The 22,896-nt window shown below is 30.8% G+C and overlaps 4 protein-coding genes and 1 pseudogene across 4 annotated transcripts; 3 read left to right on the top strand and 2 right to left on the bottom strand.

The window, feature by feature from the left end:
- The first annotated feature begins 79 nt into the window (after positions 1–79).
- Positions 80–3,043, top strand: LOC106444708 (putative FBD-associated F-box protein At1g05080). Its single transcript, XM_013886154.3, has 3 exons — positions 80–2,405; positions 2,481–2,618; positions 2,706–3,043. The coding sequence occupies exons 1-3, from the start codon at positions 1,503–1,505 to the stop codon at positions 3,030–3,032; spliced, it is 1,368 nt and encodes a 455-aa protein (XP_013741608.1). The 5' UTR covers positions 80–1,502; the 3' UTR covers positions 3,033–3,043.
- A 214-nt stretch (positions 3,044–3,257) lies between these two features.
- LOC106440992 (glutamate--glyoxylate aminotransferase 1) lies at positions 3,258–6,414 on the bottom strand. Its single transcript, XM_013882775.3, has 14 exons — positions 6,102–6,414; positions 5,800–5,954; positions 5,634–5,699; positions 5,443–5,560; positions 5,274–5,355; positions 5,099–5,186; positions 4,841–4,999; positions 4,589–4,762; positions 4,364–4,495; positions 4,220–4,285; positions 4,070–4,134; positions 3,900–3,991; positions 3,659–3,815; positions 3,258–3,572 (listed from the first exon to the last, which is right to left on the bottom strand). The coding sequence occupies exons 2-14, from the start codon at positions 5,905–5,907 to the stop codon at positions 3,443–3,445; spliced, it is 1,437 nt and encodes a 478-aa protein (XP_013738229.1). The 5' UTR covers positions 5,908–5,954; positions 6,102–6,414; the 3' UTR covers positions 3,258–3,442.
- Positions 6,415–10,986: 4,572 nt separating this feature from the next.
- Positions 10,987–11,409, top strand: LOC111211688. Its single transcript, XM_022712952.2, has 2 exons — positions 10,987–11,336; positions 11,388–11,409. The coding sequence occupies exons 1-2, from the start codon at positions 10,987–10,989 to the stop codon at positions 11,407–11,409; spliced, it is 372 nt and encodes a 123-aa protein (XP_022568673.2).
- Positions 11,410–13,341: 1,932 nt separating this feature from the next.
- Positions 13,342–15,757, bottom strand: LOC106374472 (tryptophan aminotransferase-related protein 1). Its single transcript, XM_013814488.3, has 5 exons — positions 15,652–15,757; positions 14,960–15,269; positions 14,308–14,585; positions 13,785–14,077; positions 13,342–13,692 (listed from the first exon to the last, which is right to left on the bottom strand). The coding sequence occupies exons 1-5, from the start codon at positions 15,717–15,719 to the stop codon at positions 13,475–13,477; spliced, it is 1,167 nt and encodes a 388-aa protein (XP_013669942.2). The 5' UTR covers positions 15,720–15,757; the 3' UTR covers positions 13,342–13,474.
- A 1,462-nt stretch (positions 15,758–17,219) lies between these two features.
- On the top strand, positions 17,220–22,061 carry LOC125578393 (annotated as a pseudogene).
- Positions 22,062–22,896: the final 835 nt, after the last annotated feature.

The raw sequence follows: 22,896 nt of genomic DNA, 5'->3' as shown, positions 1-22,896 counted from the left end.
CAAACCACCCTAGGCTAGCATTTTAGTTATCTGAATACTTTAATTAATCTTGTTACTTGTTTCTCACGAAACCCTCAAATCTTAAAACCCCCATATTGTTTTAGCTAAGTATTGATCCCATAAAGATAAAGTGTAACCGTTGGTCTCTGTGGATTCGATCCTAAAGTGCTACATCGACATACCATTCGATTGTGGTAGTGTGCACATTAGGTTATTTGGTGTGCGTATACACGTAATATCAGACACATTATAGTGGGAGGAAATGGGTATTCCCTAACCTATTAAGTTAGGTATAATAATTACAAAATCTTCGGATTTTATTGACACCGAGATTTTAGATCTAGTATAATAAACTTGGAGAATGAGGTTTTCCATATTCATAATTTTTCAAATCTGGCAATTTGAGTGGAAATATTTGATTGTAACTGAGGTTTTAGCCATAGTAGACTCAACTTGGAGAAGAGGTTTTTCCATAATCAATTTTTTTAAAGTAAAAGTTGATGTTTCTGTTATTGAAAGAAGAATATACATTAGTATATTCTTGTTAACTCGGAGAAGAGGTTTTTCCATATCGGTTTGGTTAATTTAATCAATTGGTTTAGGAGATAACCAGACCAAGACGTTCGGAATTGTATAATGACTGGCTAAAGACTCGTTAATGACTTGCGGTCGACTCGACTCGTTAATGACTCGTGGTCGACTCAACTCGCTCATGACTCGCTGGCTCGACTCGCTAATGACTGACTCTTGATGCAGTGACTTGTTTTCACAGAATTATTGTAACATGTGTAAAATTAATTTTTATTCTTATCTATCTTATAGCAGGTGCGTAAGCATGCCGATCAAAATATTTGATTGGAGATATTTGTTGTATTCATTTGACTATAATAAAAAGAGGGTTTGTTATATTTGTACTATGATATGATATTAATATGATAATGTGAGTATACTATAACAATATAATAGATGTTTTGTTTAATAGATGTATAATAATAGAAGTATAATCTAAAACATATAATAAGATAGATCTTACGGTGGAGTAAAGTGAAAGGTGGTTGATATTGAACTGTTTAAGGAAATATAAGGTTATGGTATGAGTAATAAAAAAAAAAAAAATAATAATGTGATGTCCAATTTAAAAATCCACCTAGAAGTTGTAATGTTTTTATTTTAATAAGATAGATAATATATTTATACTACGTAAAGAAACATAACTCTTCAAATTATCAACGAGTTGATGAAATAGGAAAAATATAAATTTCATGTTTTCTGTTGTGATTTCCTAAGCTAATAAGGAGAAGAATGGATTGACATAAACCGTCTGGTACTAGGAAAAAAAAACTGATATAAATAAATTGCTAGCGATTGGCTTTTTGCAATCTGGGATAAACAAAGCGACACAGAAAAGCAATATCAATACAAAAGAGCTAAGAGTTTTTTGGTTAAAACATCGATCGATCTCTATTATTAGCTAGGTTTGCTCGTGAGAAAAGATCTCAAACATGCCTAACAAAGCTGCAACTTGTCAAGAAATTAAAGAAAAAGTTTGTGAAGACAGGATTAGTGCTTTACCTGATGCTTTACTTGTGCAAATATTGTTGCTCCTTCCGATTAAAGAAGCAGTAGCCACATCGATTCTATCAAAACCATGGCGTTGTATCTGGACGTTGATGCCTAAACTCGTTTGCAAAGATACCAAGCATACAAACAGTAAAAGCGTTTGGTGGTTTTTGGAACAGTCATTGCATCTTCACAAGGCACCTATACTAGAACACCTAGAAGTTAAACTCGGTTCAAGATGTCCTGGTGACGTAGATGTCGGAAAACTGATTTTAAACGCGGTTGAACGCTACGTTCGATTGCTAGACTTCAATCTAAAGTGGCCAGCAAAGCCTGTAAGCTTGCCTAAGACACTTTATACTTGTAAAACGCTCAAGAAATTGATTCTCTCAAACAAGATTCTCATAGAGCTTTCTTTCGAAGCTTTCCTCCCCTCGCTTACTAAACTGGAGCTTATCAATGTGGTGTATAAAGACGAGGGTTCACTCATTAGGCTTTTATCAAGTTGTCCTGTTCTGAAAACTTTGATTGTGGTCCGAGAGAAGAATGACAACGTGATTAAGTTCACTGTGAAAGTGCCTTCTTTAAATAGTTTAGTTTATGTTAATGATAATGATGACGATGGAGTATGTGGTTGTGGTTATGGTAGGGGCTCTTTGATTATAGATTCCCCACAGTTGAAGTATCTTTGCGTCAATGACTTTTCTGAAGATGGTTGCTCGATAGAGAGTATGAGTCCTAACCTTACCATGGCCAGAGTAGACGTTGGTTCTCCCCCTAATGAAAATTTCTTGACATATCTTTCTTCTGTCAAGTTTCTCCATATGACTTGGATCGATGAAACGGTAAGTTACCCTCTCTCAGTTTTGTGATCACATTGAATCATCTACTTATGTTTGGTTCTTTGAAATTGTTTTCAGGAAGTATTCTGTAGCTGCGTCAACTACTCTCAGCTAATAGAGTGTATACTACGTCCATGTCGCGCAGAGTATTGGGTAGAATCAGTGAAGCTGTTGCTTGACAACTCTCCTAATCTTAAAGTTCTTATGATCGAAACTGTAAGTATACCTTCTTCACTCAGGTTTTGATTTTTATTATGTGTTTATTAAATTTATATATAGTACTTTTTTGTTGTTGTTTCTCAGAAGGACATAGGTGAATCCGCTGATGTCCCTCGTTGGAGCGATGTTCCAGCGTGTTTGTCGTCTCAGCTCGAGATTTTGGAATGGAAAAAATATGGAGGGACGAGAGACGAGAAGCAGCTATTGGAGTATATCCTTGCAAGCTCCAAGTGTTTGAAGAGAGCAGGAATCTCCATGAGGTATAGCAAGGACTGCAATGATAAAATGAAAAAGAAGTTGAGGAAAGAGTTAAAGGCCATGCCTAGGGCTTCAGTATCTTCTGAGCTTTTGTTTCCTGCTAAAATTAAATGGAGATCATCAGTGGCACAACATTGTCTTTTTGATTTGTAATAGTTTTACATTCGATTACATTGGTTGTCTAGACTAGACAAGTGTTTGTGACTTTAATTTTGGTTCGTTATCTTTCTTTCTTTTTTTTTTTTAATTGATTTTTGCAGTGACATTTAGTCTGGTTTTCAACAAAAGTCTTTCACTTCTTCAGTTCAGCTCAAGAAAATATTCCATATTCTTATCTTCAATTTAACTGCATAATCTCAAATATGTAATTTATATCAATTTGCAATTTTATATCAATTTATTTCACTCTTTTATATCAATTTGCAATTTTTTTTTAGTAGAGGCAGAAAGAGAGTTTATATTAGATAGAGAAGAGAGTGTACTACAGAGATTTTAGCTTTTTAAAGAGTGTAGCAGAAACACAATAGTTGTTCCCTCATTATATAACAAGAAGAAAGAAGTAATCACATTCTGGAATAACCAAAGCTATTCTCATACTGAGTCATGAACTCGTCGTTGAACTTCTTGAAACTGTCCATGATCTCTGGCATCTCTTCTTCCGCAGGCAAGATTGTTGTCCTCAGATGGAACACACTGTGAAAAGAATAAGAACCGAGTTATAAAACATAAGAAGATATCTCATCACAATCGAAGAGAAACGAAAACCAAAATTATGTTACCCTTCTTTCTGTCCAAATCCAGAGCCAGGCACTGTGGAGATTCCTGTGGCTTCTAAGAGCTTTAGACAGTAGAAAACATCTGGCACTTTTCCTGCTTGTTTAGCAGCTTGAAGAGCTCCAGGTGGTAACTTTATTTGAGGAAACGAATACATTGCACCTAACATATATATATATACACACACATGAATCAACAACAAGTAATGTCTTAATGTCTTAATGTATATGGTTCTTTGGTTATTACCTTCTGTGAAATTGCAGACGACGTTTTTGCAGCTGTTGAATCCATCAGTCATGATCTTTGCTCTTCTTCTCAAAGATTCAAGAATCCCCTTGCTACAAAATGGGTGATATTATAATGATTCAATCCAGGGATGATGCTTAAGTGGCTTTTATGTGTATATATATATATACCTCTCACGGGCGAACTGGTCATATGAAATGTCTCCAGGCTTTGGAGGACTAACCATCAAACCCATCTGCACCATTCATACCACTCTCAGAACAATTCAAATGATTTCTACAAATACAAATCCACATTAGTTTTAAGTCTTTTTGACTTACAAAGATCTGAGCAGAAACATTCGGGCTCAGGGCGATTGATGCAACCTTGTATATCTCTTCAACAACCTTCATAATCAAGAATCATGTTATGGTTTTGACACATAACATAATTAGCTTTAAAGAAGAGAGGTTTAAAGACAAAACCCTGGGAGGGAAGTTGGTCATCTCAAAGTATCCACCTCGCTGTCCACATTCTCCCCAATAACCTTTAGAAACAGTGTGGAAAGATACAAGCTGGACTTCCTTGCTGAACGGCGAACCCATATCCATCAAAACCTTTTTTTTTTGTTTTTGTTAATAAGAATCTTCAATGTTAAATGAATGATCACAAGTTTCACTGAAACATGAAAAGCAAAGATAGAAGCTGACCTTCTTGGAGCTGATAAAGGGACGCTCATCCTGGTATATGTTCTGCTGATAAACCTCATCTCCCAGAAGAACCAACTTCTCGCTGTGACAGAACCGTAATATCTCTCTTAAGTTAGCTTCGCTTAGACACTGACCAGTTGGGTTCCCAGGGTTAATGATCACCATCGCCCTTACCTGTATCCCCACCATTCAAGACAAATCAGTACCTGCATTGATAATTGCAAGAGAAGAAGAAAAAGAGAGAGTGCTCACTGATATGCCTTGAGAACGAGCCTGAGCAACGGACTGTCTAAGGTTATTAACATCAAGCCCCCAGTTTTCAGACTCATCGAGATAGTAAGGGACAAGAGAACCGCCTAAGAGTGATATGGTAGCTGAGTAGAGTGGATACTGTGGAACCGGAACTAGAATCTGCAAAAAAAAAAACAGATAAATGAAAGAAGTGTCATGAGTTAAAAATATCATAACAGATAACTATAAGACTTTCTAGGAAGAAGAGAGAGCATTTACCCCGTCTCTCTCACCGCGTATAACACAGTTCAAGATCTGCATCACACCTTTGCTAGCTCCATCAGTGAGAAATATGAGCTCTGGATCACTGTGTTATGAAAAAATAAAGAAGCAGAAGGCCTGAGCTGGCTTTGCTTATATATCATTGTGAGGAAGATAAAATGAAAACAATCACCTTGGATAGCCATCACGTCTTTGAATGAACTCTGCAACCTCTTTCCTAACTCCTGGAAGGCCTCTTGAGTCACTGTAAGCACCTGTCAGACACACACACACAAAAAGGGAAATAATTTTTCTGATAAAAACAGCTAATTAATGAGTTTGCTGAGCATAATAATAAATACCTAAACCGCCTGAGGTCAAGGAAAGATAATGCTTAGCTCTTGCAATAGCATCAGCTGGGAATATCATTCCAACGTTCGGGTCATCTAGTAGAAACGGTGCTTGACAGAGCGCAACCACCTGCATCAATTGGTTCTTGTTTTTTAATATCTAAGCTTAAGGATAGATTGAAGTATACTATAAATATATATACCTGGCGAGGAAAAGTGAGTGGCTTCTGTCCTAAAGCATGAGGGTTCCCAACGTTTGTGAAAATAATCTGTTTTTATGCAAGCATTCAACACAAGTTAACAAAACAAAAACTGAAACACTGTCAAGTCCTAAACCAAATAAGAACCACACAGGTCTAAAGTTCAAACCTTTTTGCCTTCTTTCTGAAGCTCAGAAGCACGGAGATAGAGTTCACCTCTTACAGCATACTGACACTTCTTCACGTTTTCATTCAGAGACTCGTACTCTAAAGCCATTTGATCTTTTTCTTCACGCTTAAAAGCAATCGCAACCTCACTTCAACCTTATCGAAACAGAAAGAGTTTTGTGTGAGAAGCCACCAAGAATAGAGCAGAAAGGCGACGCCTTTTCAAATGGGTTTTCAAAATTAAAATAGTAATTGATCAAAGAAGAGAGAGTTCATGATCGAGCAAATTCATCAAACACATACCTTCGAACTCAAATCTTGTGACTCTGAAGAGTCTCTCACGTTCCGCAAGAACACGAGTAGAGGGATTGTATTGAACTCTAAAGTGTGCGACTTTAAAAAAAAAAAAAAAAAACTTAATAAAAAAAATATTTGTGAAGCAGATTACAATTGTGTGTTTGAAATAGATTTGGATCCGATCATGTGGCTTCTTAACGAAGGAAGCAGCAGAGCCACTTAAATGGACGAACGCGATTTTTCAGACAAAAACTCTTCTTCAACAATATCCAATAATCATTTTTTATGCTCCCTTCTGTGAGAGAATAAATGTGGCGGAGATTCATGTATCAACTTCTTCTTCAGATTAAATATACTTTCAGTTCCACCACCAATAGGGTACAGCCACGTCTACACTGAGGTTCTCAAAAGGCTTCAACTATAAAATTGAGTTGATTCAACACTTCAATTATAAAATTACTAGTATTATCTGGATATTATTATTTTTAAATAAATATATTTTTATGATATTGTTTACTATAGAAATAATGTTATTTTGAAGGTTTTATATTTAATCTTTCTTCCAAAACCAGGAAAAAAAAATCATCACATATGAAAAATAAGATTGAAGGAAAGCATATCTCTTGCATAATTGTAGATAACTGACATTAGTATATCTATACTATTATTTGAGAAATGAATTTGCTTACTTGTCATATTTTCCATGATTTTAGTTAATTTAATTACTTGTCATATTTTCCATGATTTTAGGATAACTCATTGGTTTAATTAATATTATTTTTTATTTTTTATTTGATATATATATATATATTTATCATGATATCTAAGATAATTAATAACCATTAAACTACTCTATTGATATATATATATATATATACTATTATTTTAAAAAATAGTTTTTAATATATAATTATCATGATATTTATCACATTTATTTAATAAATTGATAATAACAATCTCTACTGTTAATATCTTCATTACTTTTATCTTATATTTAGTTTATAATTTTAGTGACTAAAATCATAGTTAGTTTCTTTGATTTTTATTTGAAATATTGATCAAATACATATTATTATAAAATATCTATATGAGTATACTAATTTATCTGAATAAATCGGGTTTTTTGGTTTATTCGATTTGATCGCTTAATATACAAAACCATATCCATATAATGTGGTTCGGTTTTAAATTGTTCGGTTTTACTGGATTGAATATCCTAGACTATCGTTATTTTGTTAATGTGTTTTATTTGTGATTTTTATAATCCTTTCACTTCCACATGATTTCTTTTCAGTCCAAATACAGTGTGTGTTTAATTTCAAGTACAACTTTCCTAATTTAATTATTACTATTAGAAAATATTTTGATTCAAAATCTACATCACATAAATAAAAATAAAACTTCTGAAACAAAAGAACATAATTTAATACATTGATTACTAATATGAATATTGAAATTTTATAATTTATAATAATTTGAAATTTGTATCTAACTTAATAATTATATTTTGTTAAAAAGAAACATTAGAATTAACAAAATGTTAGGTATATATATTAATCTGCACAGGATGCGGGACATCAACTAGTCTATACTATTATTTGCGAAGTAATTTTTAAGGAACAGAGCTCTTACGTTGAAAATTAGAACGGTTAATATCTATAATACCCTTAATGAATTTTATATATATAATTAATTATATAATCAAAAACGAGTTTTTATTAATAATATTAAATATTTTAAAAAATAAGATAATTTTATATCTAATATAAAATTTTAAAATAAAATATAAACAATTGTAATAAATTCAGTGGTTAAAGTCAATGTTATCTTTAATAAATTTTAATTAAACATACATATTTAATTAGATTTTGTCATATATATATATATGTTTGATTTATTTTTTTTTGAAAACATAAATAATAAGTTATTATTCTGGTTTTTAAATTAATAAAAAATAAACTAATAAATATTTGTAAAAATGATTAAGCCCGCATATGAAAAATAAGATAATTCTTATATATTGTGCAGTTATTTTAAAACATATTTTTCAATTATAAAATTTAAGAATAATATATAAAATAATTATAATAAATTCAGTGGTTAAAGTTAATTTTATCTTTAATAAATTTTAATTAAACATACATATTTAGTTAGATTTTGTCATATCTTATATGCGTCCAAACGACCTATTTTAAAAAATAAATATAAAAATATTAGCTTACTTGTTCTGTTGTGCCAATCTCAGGGACTCCTCCAAGAAATGGAAAGCAAACCACTATGAGAAGCGAAGCACTCTTCAAAGAGAAAAAAAGCCACACGAAAAGAAATGTTTTCAGTTATACTGTTAGCGGTTGCAGTCACTAAAAAATACTCAAAAAAACTTACTTTAACCAGAAGAGAGCGAGTGAAAACTTTGCTATCGGCAGTATTGTAGACTTTGCTATTGGCGGTAAAGCTCTCTAAGCTGCTCACTTCTCTCAAGGCCCAACTGGTCAGCTTTGACTTCCGATGCTTGAACTATCTTCCTCTTTTATATGTCTCCATTGTAGTATCCATCTCCCCATTCCAACGGTTTTTTTTAGCCCCACATCAAAATAAATAAACTGACCTGGGGCACATTACTTATAGCTTCATCCAATTGTGTTCTCTCTTTTTATCTAAAAGATTAGATTTGATCCGCCCTCAGAGGACAGGTATATTTTTTGTTTTACATATTTTTTTAGAAATTTGATTTTTCATCCGTGTCTTTCTTTGTAACCATATATGTATTTTTTTTTAAGTATATTTGTGTTTTTTTTGTAATCATATTTGTGTAAAATATTTTTTTAATTATTACTAAGAATTTTGATAATTCTATTGAATTAGTGATACTGCATAACTATACAATTGTGTCATAGTGATTTTACACAAAATATTTGTACTTTAACGGTAATTTTTTTTGACATCAAACATCTACAAACTTATACTGACTCTGTAAAGCAAACCGGTAACTCTACGTCCATGTGAACAATGAAAGACAGTTGTTTCCTAGCACTGCGTGCTAAGCTATCCGCCTTTTGATTCTCCGTCTGAGGTACATGAATGATCTCTGAGTTTAAGAAGCTTCTTTTCAAAAGCTTGATGTCTTCCAGGTAACTGTCAAATGATGGCCATTCTTCTGGTTCTGAAACCATCTTTACCAATTGAAAATAATCCGTCGCAAAAGTGATCTGAAATTGCCTTAAATTCCTCATACATTCCACTGTCCAGATTAGCACTTCCACTTCCAAATGAAGAGGTCAAAGGCTTGCCCTTACATTCCTTGCCCCTAACAATCCATCAAAACCCGCTACTTTAACCGTACATAGATATGTTTTTTAAATAACAAAATATGTTTACAATTTTTTATTAATCATATAGTATCTAAATAGATAAAATTGTATGTTTTTCATTAACTTTTCCTAATTTGATTTCATAAATAATCATAATAATGTTATTATTATACATAATAGTACACATAATATTACAGCAAACAAAAATATTAGACATTATAATATGTCTTAACAAAAAATATCTATATTATTAAAGTTGAAGTACACATTGACATTGTTTGGCAATATGGATAGTAGTTAAAAAAAACTATTGTTTGGAAACATGGATAGCAGTAAATTAGAAAAAAAAGATAATGGGCTTATTCTACTAAAAAATTGAAAGTCCATTACATTATATTAAAAAGTAATGGGTCTATGTTACTTGATATATATATTCAAATCAAAATAATAATTTAAAATTGATTTATATCAAAAATTCATTCAAAAATATACATATATTCAAAATTTGATTTTTACTAACATATTTTCCAATAACTATTATAGAAATATTTTCAATATATATAAGAAAAATACAATACAAAGCCCAATTTCAAACACCAACTTAAATTATGGTTTTTATATTTAACATTAAATTTTAAAATATAATATATGTGATTATATATATGATTGTACGTATAAAATATTATTAATTATAAGAAAACTTATTTGATGGTACGCATAAAATACAATTAATTATATGATAACACATATTTTGTAACCTATGATGACACATATATGATATATATAATAGTTATTAAGGGTATGCGTTCGGGTTCGTTTTCGGGTCTTTTTGGGATTTCGTGTTCAGTTTAGATCTTTGAGGATTTGGTTTGGATTTGGATAATTAATTTAAGTAGGTTTGGTTTAAATATTTGGATAGAGGATAAATAATTATTTAAGTATTTTTGGATTTTTGAGTATATTTTAACTATTTAATATATTTACGTTTGATTATTTGTATATATTTTCAAGCATTTAAGCAAACTTAAAGTATCATATATATTCTGGATGTTTTTATATATATTAAATCAAAAAATAATTAATTTATATAAGTATACAAATCTATTTTGGATACCCAAAATATTTCGGTTCAGATTAGATTTCAGTTCTTTAAATACCAAAATTTTGAATAATTCAGATATTTAATCAATTTCGATTCGGATTTAATACTACTTATTCGGATTGAGATCAGTTCAATTCTTTGAATTCGAGTTTTTTGCCCAACCCTAAATAGTGACATAAAAATTAAATAACATCATATTTTTTTTAAAAAAATATACCTGCACGGGCGTGCGGGTCAAAAATCTAGTTACACATTATAATTTAAAATGGATATTGTAAATCAAGACCCATGGCCCAATATTTTTTCATCTCCCGACAAAACACTCAAGACGACCGTCTAGGGTTTTATAATGATGGGCTTTCAAATTAGCCCAATATAGTTATCGCCCATAGATCTGAACCGGTTCAAACCTAATTTCTGGTTTATTGTAGATATAAAATCGAACCGGGATGAGGATAGAGAAGCGACGACGGAATCAATGGCTACTGTAACTGCTTCACTTCGTCTTCAACCTATATCCTCCCTCTCCTCATCTTCCTTTACTCCTCCAAGCTCTAGACCTCTCTATCTCAAGTTTCAGACTTCTCACCGCGAAAATCTAATACCTCTATTCCCTTGGAGTAATCTCTTAGAATCAAGACTTGCTCTGCTGGTGGACAACCTCCCGCACATCCTCTCCGTCGTGAACTTCCTAAAATCTGAAGGAATATCCGACGAAGATTTCCCTCGCCTCGTCGACCTCTGCACACAGCTCTTCTCTCTGACTTTCTCCATCTCCGAAACCGATCAATCCCGTCTTCGATTTTCTCACCGGCGAGCTCGAAGTTGGTACCCCGCAATATTTCTCATATGTTTGTGTTTGATTAAATTTTGATGCAGTTCCCGATTATTATGCGATTGAAGTGGTGTTACATAATATATATTTTGATGCAATTAGTATCTATACTATTAAAAGTGAATCACTCATAAAAAATCTACTTAAACAAAATTGTTGGACCATTTCATTAGACTTAACTATTTATTTGGTCTTAACTTATATTTCTTTAACTATATAAATACTTTATATAATTTAAATGAATTCATTTATTATTTTCTCATAATGTATTATAAATTGATCTAACAATAAATCTATATGAATATATGATAAATTATTCAAATGTGATCATTACCACATATGATTCTATTAATAGTATAAATTTTTAATGGTTTAGTTATGTTTAATAGGTATATAATTTGTATTTTAAAATTTTAAATACTCATTTGGTTCTTACTTTGGTTTCTATTTTTTTTTATGCTCGATTATTTATGAAATTCAGCTTAATTTTGAGTTTTTTTTCCAATTTGGTACGGTTCAGTGCACTCGGGTAAATGTACTCAAACATATACATTATCTCTTATATAAGAAAAAAATATTTAATTTCAAAAATAAATCCGCGCTTTCTAAGTACGGGTCAAAATCTAGTTTTTATTTAAGTATGTATTGTTGAAATAACTGTTGGATCTACTTTTATCAATAGATCACACTACTTTTTTAATAGAATAGATTATGCAGTTTTTAGGATAGTGAGATCATGGACACATTGTAAGTAATATTATGAAATTTTATTATATATTGAAAAGTAGAAAACACGAAACAGTTTATTGCATTTGGATGTTTTTGCAATTTTATTTTTTCTTTAATTTGTATAGCATATTCCATATGTCAAAATCTGATTGGTAAAGTGACATGTGCTTTAGTATATAATGAATTATTAGTTTAAGACTCGCGCAATTGCGCTGAATGAATATTATATATAAAAATAAATTTTATCTATTATTATTTATTTGCATTCAGTTACATATTATGTATATAATTAAATTAGACTAAACACATAAATAAAAACAATACATCATCTTTATTTGTGATACTTTTTAGTAAATAAATCAAAAAATCATTTTATTTATTTTATATGGTATATAACTAAATTTTAATGACATGGACATATATATAATATATTTTAATATAAATATTTATTATTGAGAATTCATACTTATATGATAAACATAAAATTTCTAATGTATAATTTTTTGAATGCAAATTTCAAAATTTAAATATTAAGGTTTTAATATTTTTTCAATACAAATTTGGAAATTATCATATTTAAGTATTTTTCTATGTTATATAGTTTAATTTTAAACTATATTAATATATAATATGAATGTCTAGTAAAAGAGATTTCATATTCATATGATTTATGATCATTTGTATCTTGTTATTGTCTAAAAAATTAAACCATTGAACACAAAATTTTAGTGTGAGACATTTAACATTTTTAGTAATTTATAGTCGTTTTAAAAATTTAAAATATAACATATAATATTTTTTTATTATATGGTTAATGTGGTTGTTTAATACTATGTTTTAATAATATAAAATTCAACAAAAAAGATCTGAGATACAAAAATTATTATCAAATATTTATTATTCATAACTAATTGTCATATATACGTTAATTATATTAGGCCATTTCGTAGATTTTATTTAAGGAAAGTGCAAGAATATTCTTTTGTACACTATTTATTAAATTAATAGTTAGTTTAATAAAAAAGTATAATATAAGCTAAGATGAACTAACCTACTTTTCTAAGAATTTTGAATTTTATTCTGACACGTAGCTACAAAACAATATTGTAATGTTTCTCAGTTAATATATAAAGGATTTTACAGCGTATCATTTTTATACCATAAAAGATAAATTCATCATGTGATGAATCTATACGTATTTTTATCCAGTTCGTTCAAATTACGTCTCCATATAGAAAAGTTGACATTTTTTTATTTAACACTCAATGATAGAAAAAACCTTTTAAATTATTATTATAAGATAGATTCAGAAGAAAGGAAAACATCACAATACCATTGTGCTCAACATTACGAAAAGAACAACCATTACTGGAAATGTCATATGGAAAATAAAAACAATAACTTAAGGCTCAGAGCAGGGGATCTCCTCAAAACAGTTAGGATACTTGATGGTGAGAAGCCTGTTGAGAAAGTCCTCAAAGTCTTTGTTGGGTCCAAGCATGTTGACGCGTACGTACTTCTTATCACTGCCACATCGCTCTCCTCCTCTTGTCAAAACATATTTTTCCTTCAAGAGACTTTCGAGATCCTTATCTTCGTTACACCCCAGCCATGCAAATGCTGCAACAACCATTTCAACATATCCAAAACCATTAGTGGACGACCAATACCTTACATATTCAACACACACAAAATGGTTTATGGTTTATTACCAGGATAAGTTGAGCTGCTTTTGCCAAAGAAGTTGCAAAAGGCTTGAGGGTAATCAGGTAGAGTGAATGTGTCACCGGTCTTATCTACGACCCAGCGTAGACTCTCCCACCGTGTCTTCACCTTCTCGTTACCATACTCGAAGAAACTCTCCGATTTGATGCGACAACTTTTGGTGAGTTCATTGAGGATCACGGTGGCTCGAATCTGCGACTCCTTAGACACACCAATTGAGTTGATTGTTAGGTATTGCACCATCTTCTTAGCCACCTCTATGTCCTTCACTAACGCCCACCTTCACTCAAAAAAAAAGTAAATAATTTCAATACTAATTAATGCTTGTATAACGAATTGCATAGATAAGGACCAAATGTGCCTCGTTTCACTGATTGTTTCTCACACATAAATGAACAACCAAAGTGGAGAAAGTACGTTTATCAAACTCTCACACTATATACCGACAAGGATTCAGGGTCAAGTAACTTAAAATGATTTTAAACTAAGTAAGTGGTTAGTTTGACTCACCCGATGCGGGACCCAGCGTGACCGGCGATCTTAGAGAAGGTGAAGAGCATAATGTCGTGGTCTTGACGGTGAGTGATAGGAGTGTAGTGTGGCCAGTAATACGCAAAGTCGTATATCACTTTCCCACCACGGTTCACCACCGGCTCTCTGATGGTCCCATCAGGATTGTTCGGTGATGTCACAATCTCGATGTATGGTCCGGGTTTGTTGAACGTTCTTGCGTCTCCTTCCCACTTGTACAGCTGCGACTGAACATACGATGCCTCCTCCTCGTATGTCTGTAACAAAACGTATAACATAGATATTAAACGAAATTTAAAGGATAGGAATGTAAGACGTTAGCATTATTAATATTAAAGTTCAATTTATGTTTTTTATCTTTGGATGTGTCATGTGTTGCGTGCTCATGAAACATGTATTTGCAGACCATCATAACATGTTTTGTAGCTAGGATATAATTAGGTTATGGATTTCGATTTCCAAATTAAATTGTGTGATCTACTATGCTACAACCATAGTACTAACAAGTGATGATGCAACAACTAGAACATTTATGTTTTTATCATCTCTATAGCCTAAGTGCCATTTCATGAATATGTTATGTTGTTATTAACAATGTTGTTTTAAATCTATTCAGTGAGTGAGGGCTTACGGAGTAGTAAGGAACCGCGGCGACAATGCTGAGAGGCTTGTCCTCAGAGAGAGAAGAAAGTGCGAACAAAGCGGCTTGACAAAGCTGTGAAGAGCCATTACCCACCACGATGTAGCGTTCTTCAGTCGCTGCGTTGCCGATCGCACGGTGCAACGCCTTGATCGCCTCAGCAAGATCTTGCCGCAGGAACCAACACACGTTCGTCTTATCGCTAAAGTAGCTCATCAGGTCCCATCCTGGTATCACCACAACACACCTCTCCTTCATCGTCATACTCATCCAATACTCTTGGAATGCCGTCGGATCTCCTCTGAGAATGATTAACACAAGCAAATTTATCATATTCTTTTTCACTTTTATTTTATTCGTTATGGATTCCTTTTAATCTCGTTTCTGCGTTAAAGATATCCTTCACTTTTATACATTATACAAAGTAGTGTATTGTTTCTCAAATATGAAATCACAACGCTTAGGGTTTTGCAACAAAATTTATTTGACAAAAAATATAGTTGACGATAGTGTCAAAGACAAATACTAGAGAAAAAGTATCGTTTGAAACAATCGAGCCACCGTGATCCTCAATGAACTCACCAATTAAATATAATTTCTCTCAAAGAAAAAAACAATCACGCATATATGTTACTTGGAATTAAAACGAACTTAGCCAATTTTTTGGTAAAATTAACACATACTGATCGAGATTGATGACCGGGTTGGCTGCATCACTGCTGGAAATCTTCATGTTTTCAAATCCAAACATCTTCTCCCCTGACCTCGCTCACTATGTTGCTGCTATTGTAACTAATGTGTTTGAAAACCGTATGGACGATGGTGCTTTTTATAAGGACGCAGAAGGTGAAAGATATGTGATGTGTATCTGTCAGCTTATGGGAAAAGATGCGCCAATTTCTGTGGTCAATATTTTGTTTATTCAACACTTTTGGGTCAAAATGTATACCATAAATATCATATTTTCTTCACTTTTTAGTATGCCAAATGTCTTTTTTGTTTCTGTTTTTTTTTGTCATCCTTGCCAAGTGTCTTACTTGTGTACAGAGTCAATTTACAAAAGGGGAAATGCAATATTTAGATAATGTTACCTAAATACATACTTAGATTTACTTACAGTGTAATTGATTAAAATGTAAACATGCCACGTAAGAGATAAGAACACAGGCTTTACTGTAGCTGTATAAGCAACGTGTTGTGTTATATTTCGACTAGCAATTTCCCTTTTATTTGTTCTTATTAGGGGTGGGCAAAAAAACCGAACCGAACCGATCAAACTGAACCGACTGAACCGAAACTGATTCGAACCAAATCAAAGTTTATTTCAAATCATTCGGTTGAAGATTTTCCCAACCCGAACGGTTCAGTTCAGTTCAGTTTAAACCGAACCGAACCGATAAACCGAAGTGTTTTATAGTTATTTAAATTAAAAATATTAGTAAATTAAAATCCTAAGATTAAGCCCACGTAATTTTCTTTTACACTAAGAAAATCCTAATATAGTTTGATTTCCATGAAACTAATATAATTTATTATACGGTTTCATGCTTTTGTGTAACCATTATTGTATTTCTCTCAAAGACGTGTTCTGTTTTCAATTTTTGTTAGTGAAAAGAACAATATGGAATCATGGGTGTAGAGTTATAGTAAAAATATAGATAAATACTTGTATAGTATATATATAACATATACTAATTATTGATTCGTTGCACTTTTTTTGATGATATCACATGGAAGATGACTTATTACATGCTTTTTTTAATTCTTAAGAGACAAAAATATTGTTTTTTTCTTTTTATTTAGTTAATTTTGGTTTGATTGAATTCTTATAAAGTTATAAACTATATTTGTAACATTTTAAAAGGATTTTATTTTGGTTTTATATTAAATTTAATTTACATACTTAATTTTTTATTATGACCAACATGATTATTTCATGACAACCATACATTTATGTATTAAAACATAATTTCTTGTACAATAAATAAACTAAGAAAAATCCGATTAAACTGAACCGAACCGAAATACAAACCGAATTGAATATGAACCAAACCGAATATAAACCGAACCGAACATAACCGAACCGAAATCGATCCAAACCAAACTAACTATGGTTTACTTCAGCTGAAAAAAATCTAGAACCGAACTAACTAAACCGAACCAAACTCGAACCGAACCGATAAAATAACCGAAGTGCCCACCCCTAGTTCTTATTGTGAATTTGGAATAGTTAATTATTTAAGATATATATATATATATATATATATATATATATATATATATTTTAACGCTTATTTATTACGATATTACAATTATGAAAAAGATTACATAGATACTTTATTATGTATGTAAGATAGAGAATTATGAAAACTAGTCTTGGTAAATCTTTGGAGTGTAAATGTGATCCGTATAGGGTTTTCCAAAAATTGGAAGCTATAGTTTCAGTTTCTGACTTTATATCGTGAGTAAAAATTTGGTTCTCCAACTATCCGGTTGCTTGGTTTTAGTTGTTTTCCTACCCCTGCTCAAGACCCAGTTATTGAAACATGACGACACAAATACAATAAAAAATGTTCCAAGATCAAGAAACACTTTTTTTTTCTTAGTAGACAAAAAAAAGAGATCAAGATTAACAATTATAAATGTGATTATCCTAAAAAAAATATAATATATAATATATCTAACCCATGGTAGGCCCAGCTTCGTATAGGGTTTACGAGTCTTCCGTTGTTACGTATACATAGAGATTCTGAGGTTCAAGGGACAAACAAACAAAAACCTAGTTGCAGGTTTAATTAAACAATGACTAGGATCTCCGATCTTCCGGTAAATTTGGTAGAGGAGATCCTCTATAGGGTTCCCTTGAAATCTATGAGAGGAGTGCGATTAACTTGCAAAGAATGGGACACTTTCAAAGATGCATATTGGTAAACTAAGGGCAGTAAAAGAAGGTGAGTCTCTGATGATCGCAATGATAGAATACAATCTATATCTCATGAAGGTCACTCTCGTGGACAATGAAAATCCATTTATAGAGTGTAAAGGTAAACTTAACAAACAAACTAAGATATCTCAAGTTTTCCACTGTGACGGTTTATTGTTATGCGTCTTCGACGATGATGATACCAAAGCTATTGTTTGGAATCCGTATTGGTGTCAAACAAGGTGTTTAGAATTTAGATATTCTCATCGCCCATATAGACGGGACATGTTCAGTTACGCTCTAGGATATGAGGACAAGGGCTCTTGTCGTAGCTACAAATTCTTGAGGTTTATAGATCAGTGCGTTGACTATAAGACCAGAGACGAATTTCTATGGTATGAGATTTACGATTTCGACTCTAGTTTATGGAAGTCTCTTGATATCACTCCACACTGGCGTATACTGTGTCATCAGCCTGGCGTGTCTCTCAAAGGAAATACTTACTGGCCTGCTTCACAAAGAAACACAAACGATGTGATTGACGATCACATTATCTGTTTCGATTTTACAAGTGAGAGTTTTGGTCCCCTTCTGCGTCTCCCGTTTGACGCTGGTGATGAGGACTATGTAACTTTATATGTTTTACTTACGCACAATGAAGCAGGTCCAATGGAGTTTGAATATGGATTACTACTAAGATTGAGGCAGAAAAGATGTTGTGGAGCAAGTTCTTGAGAGTGTTAGAACCGGATCATAACTCTCTGATTACAGGTGATAGTTTCTTTATTGACGAGGACAAGAAAGTCGCCATGGGTTTTGAAGAAGACTACTCCAAAACTTTCAACATTGCTGGAGAGGCTGGATACTATAAAAAAACTGAAATTCGTATAACGTTTAGGGGGAAACATACATTGTAGGGCAAAGGCGTGTTCTTATGTTCCAAGCCTAGTGCAAATTAAGCAACCTGCTGCAGGAGGTAAAAGGAAACACCAAAGCGACTTAGAAAAGCAACGATGTGATCAAAACATGTCGAGACTTGTCTCACTTAAAAAGCGTGGCACGGTTTGGTGGTAATCTGCAGGAGGAAAGCAAAAGGAGAATAAACGAGATGATTAGTCTTCCAACTATGTCTTTCATTTACTCTTCTGATACCGTATTTTTAATTAATTAATTAAGACTAGAGGTATCACCGCGCTACACGCGGTTTGTTTGTCTATAAAACTTACATGTATATTTTTAATATTAAACTTAAATGGCAAAATTTAATTATATAACTTATTTGTTTTGATATAATATTTAACAAATTATAAAGATATTTTGAAAAATATAATTTTTTTCTTCAAAATATTTTTAATTTATATTTTAGTATATATTTTAGATTTAAACATAGTTAAAAATTCTATTAATCTTTTAGTAATCATGTTAAATTTTATTAAAAGTTCAAATACTCTATATTTAATAAATTTTTAATATTTTCTATTATTTTATATTTCTTATATTTCTTTATAAGTAATCTGATTTAATTTTTAAACTATTATTTTAAGAATAGGTAAATGACCTTCATTTCATATATATATATATATATATATATTTATAAATGTGTAATAATTTTGAATACTTAAATCTGTAAAGTTTGATAACCAATAAAAATTATTCAATAATCTTTAATTTGAAACTATAGTTATTCAATATTAAAATTTGTTTGGTATTTACTATTATTTTAATGATAATTTATTAAAAAAATGTGAAATCTGGAGATTTCAATGAGGATGATTCCATGTTTAGATACTACGTAAAAGTACTTTGGATAGATTATGCGTATTTCAAATATGCAGATGTTATTAGTCATTGTTGTTGTGTAAAAAATAATATATATATATATATATATATATAACATTGCAATATTGTTTGTACGTTAGAGTAGAAACATACTTCCATTACTATTTTACATTCTTAAATTAATTATTAATTATTAAACAGTTTAAAATGGAGTTAAAATAGCGGAAATCAGAATATAAATTTTTCGAGATTTGAAAAACTTTCTCATATTGCATCGATTGGTGATGTTCTAACCTAAATTGATCTTTACAGAAAATTATTTCATAATGCATTGATTGCTGACTAAATTGAACTTTACACAAAAATATTTCGTATAACATTATAAATAAATGATGGAAAATTAATCTAATGTATATATATATATATGATAGACTGAAAATAACAACTAAAAGAATTACGGCAAATTTCTCAAATTGCTCTTTTAAGATTTAATAACTCACAAAGAGAAACATGACTAAAACATGTTTCATTAAAGAAGTAAAAGACCATTCTACTTTTATTTTATAGATTTAAATATAATAATTATTTAAATAAAAATAGGGTCGACGACCTATTTCCACACCATAACTATCATATAGTAACAGATCCACACAAACTTTCACCCTCGTCATAATTAGACACAATTAAACTATCTCAACCTATTTCCACCCAATTTTAAAGATCGAAACTCGTTTCCACACAAAGGAAGATTGAGCTTAGTTTTGATAGTTATTGTGTGGAAATAGGTCGTCGACCCATAAAAATACAATAATAATTTTTATTTTTGAATAATACAGTTTTGAATTCAAATTTTGTTTTTTTTCAGATTTCTCAATATTTTAACTTGAAATCCCAAATTATTACTGAAACTAAAAACTTTTATGTGAAATTGTGTAGTTTGTTTTAAAGAAAAATCATGTACACACCCCTCTAATTTAAACCATAATTCTATATTAGTTAATTATAGAAGTATAAATGTCTATTTATCTTTTAGTGAAATCTCTTTTTTGTCATTTTGACCCTTGAATGCTATATTTGTAACAAAAAAATTCTAGATCATCCTAAAAAACTTCTCAGAAAAGTATTTGTAATGAGCTAATCAAAAGCCACAAACATATTTTAATTTTTACTTTAATAGTATATGCTGATTTTTTTCAGTGGTACACACGAAAAGCCACAAAGTTTCATTAATTATTTACTTTATTTAGTATATACAAATCTTGTATGTTCTGACAAACGTTTTGACATAACTTTATTTTAATTTATTTTGGTATCAATTTTACAAAACATTTAGAGTAGACATCAAAGTAACGCTTAAGATAATTTTTAATTTTATTTTTACTGAATTTTAATTTTTATTTATAAATATGTTTTCTTTATTTTTTTAACAAATTAAACACAATGTATCCATTTAGTTAGTTAAACGTTTTATGTTGTTTATCTGAAAATATCATATGAAGTACACTCTAAGAGAATGCTAAAATTGGCTTAGATCGTATAAATTTTCTTGCGCTACACCCAACTGCTGACTTATATATTTCAATTTGTTGCAAATGTGTTATGTATGTTTTTTATTATCTGTTCTTCTTTTCTACAACATTAACTCAATAAGTTATTTTTTTCATAAGTGTTCTTGCATGTAAATGTTAATTACTTTATCAGTATTGAGATTTAAGAGTATAATATATATATATATATATGAGTGTGTGACTTGCTAGAATTGACCTACCATGAATGATTTCCCTTGGTTAACAATAATTGTTGTATTATATTTGGCTATAAAAGAAGAATATATAGTGCAACAAACATAGTTAAGGAGAGGAAGATATCTCTAGATTCAATATTTTTTAATGATGTTGATTGATTGTTAATGTCCATTTAGTTATCATGTAGGGTTGTCTAGTATTTGTTTGGGCAGTTAAATTTTCTTAGTCACTTTCTTTTGTTATTTTATAATATGTTCTATTTTAAGTAAAATTAATGAAAACTTGACGTTTTGGTTTTCTTTTAGCCAGCGAAGTGGAGATTGAAGGAAGGAGGAGCATCGTATACGTCGGCTATAGTTTAATAAATTAATAATCAAAGTTTTTTTTTGTTGCAAAGCAATATGACATGGCAATTTAAAAACATATGGTTGGCTGATTTTCTTTGCTGATGTGGACATCCTCTCCTTTCAAGTTATTCTTCTTTTAGTATAGTATAGATGTCGTTTTGGTGTTGGTTACCTCTTTTTTTTATATATTACATTTTTTTGGATGATTAGTTTTAGGGTTTAATTATAGTTTCGTATTCCTTAGGTTTTCACAGATAACAAAGATCACTATAGTGACGACATTCCTACTCCTCCACAGCTCTCTGAGTCAGTAAACGAGATGATTAGTCTTTCAAGGATTAGTGACGACATGAGCTGAGTGGGTTTTTATAATAGTGTTTATTTATTAAATGGTTTTGACATTTTGCAACACTACATATTTTATCGATTATAAAATAATGAATACAAATGTTGGTATCTTAAATATATTATCGTTGTTGAATAATTAACGTATTTCATCTCATTTTAATTTTTTTTTAAGACTTCATATGCACAAAAGAAATTAAATTTTACGGCTAACACAAATCACCAAAACTAAATAGACAATATCGATTGTATAATGACGAAAATGAATTAGGTTTTCTGCTCTCGATTTGTTTACTATTTACTTTTCATAAGTGATTTTATTTTCTACCTCTATAAAATTTTGCTTTCGTTCCCGTCTTTCTTTCATTGATATGAGTTAAGTTTCTTTTTTTAACTTCTTCTATGAATTTGGTTTACATAAGTATCAATTTAAAAAAAAATAGACATCTGTAAAAATTAGTTAACTTCAGAAACATATCTAATAATCAAAATTTTGAAAACAAAACACCGGCAAACAATACTAACGGGTTAATGTTCAAATATAATATATCAAGTTGTTATAGAATATAAGTGCAAACTCAAAATATAAATGTCTGGTCTAGTATATGTTCACCAGCTCGGTCTAAAAATCATCTAATTCAAAAACAACAAAACAAATTACTTATTTCACCAGTGCAGGTAATATCTGAGTCCGAACGGATAATATCCGAACCCGAATGGATATATAAAGATAATCAAACATAAGTATATATAACCCTATATTTCTAGTTTATTTCTCTCACTTTATTC

Source organism: Brassica napus, chromosome A9, assembly GCF_020379485.1.
Source record: "Brassica napus cultivar Da-Ae chromosome A9, Da-Ae, whole genome shotgun sequence".
Classification (NCBI taxonomy): Eukaryota; Viridiplantae; Streptophyta; class Magnoliopsida; order Brassicales; family Brassicaceae; genus Brassica; species Brassica napus.
The sequence above is the reverse complement of the archived record's forward strand: the minus strand, read 5'-3'. Positions and strand labels throughout refer to the sequence as shown.

Bases quoted from the DNA above. Each gene is read 5' to 3' on its own strand.
- LOC106444708 (XM_013886154.3), top strand. From the start codon at position 1,503: ATGCCTAACAAAGCTGCAACTTGTCAAGAAATTAAAGAAAAAGTTTGT. The intron at 2,406-2,480 runs GTAAGTTACCCT...AATTGTTTTCAG, and splicing joins TGACTTGGATCGATGAAACG to GAAGTATTCTGTAGCTGCGT. The intron at 2,619-2,705 runs GTAAGTATACCT...GTTGTTTCTCAG, and splicing joins AAGTTCTTATGATCGAAACT to AAGGACATAGGTGAATCCGC.
- LOC106440992 (XM_013882775.3), bottom strand. From the start codon at position 5,907: ATGGCTTTAGAGTACGAGTCTCTGAATGAAAACGTGAAGAAGTGTCAG. The intron at 4,496-4,588 runs GTCAGCTTCTAT...CAAAAAAAAAAG, and splicing joins CCTTTATCAGCTCCAAGAAG to GTTTTGATGGATATGGGTTC. The intron at 3,573-3,658 runs GTAACATAATTT...TTCTTTTCACAG, and splicing joins GGATTTGGACAGAAAGAAGG to TGTGTTCCATCTGAGGACAA.
- LOC111211688 (XM_022712952.2), top strand. From the start codon at position 10,987: ATGGCTACTGTAACTGCTTCACTTCGTCTTCAACCTATATCCTCCCTC. The intron at 11,337-11,387 runs GTACCCCGCAAT...ATTTTGATGCAG, and splicing joins CACCGGCGAGCTCGAAGTTG to TTCCCGATTATTATGCGATT.
- LOC106374472 (XM_013814488.3), bottom strand. From the start codon at position 15,719: ATGTTTGGATTTGAAAACATGAAGATTTCCAGCAGTGATGCAGCCAAC. The intron at 15,270-15,651 runs GTATGTGTTAAT...AATCATTCTCAG, and splicing joins CCGGTCATCAATCTCGATCA to AGGAGATCCGACGGCATTCC. The intron at 14,586-14,959 runs GTAAGCCCTCAC...GTTTTGTTACAG, and splicing joins CCGCGGTTCCTTACTACTCC to ACATACGAGGAGGAGGCATC.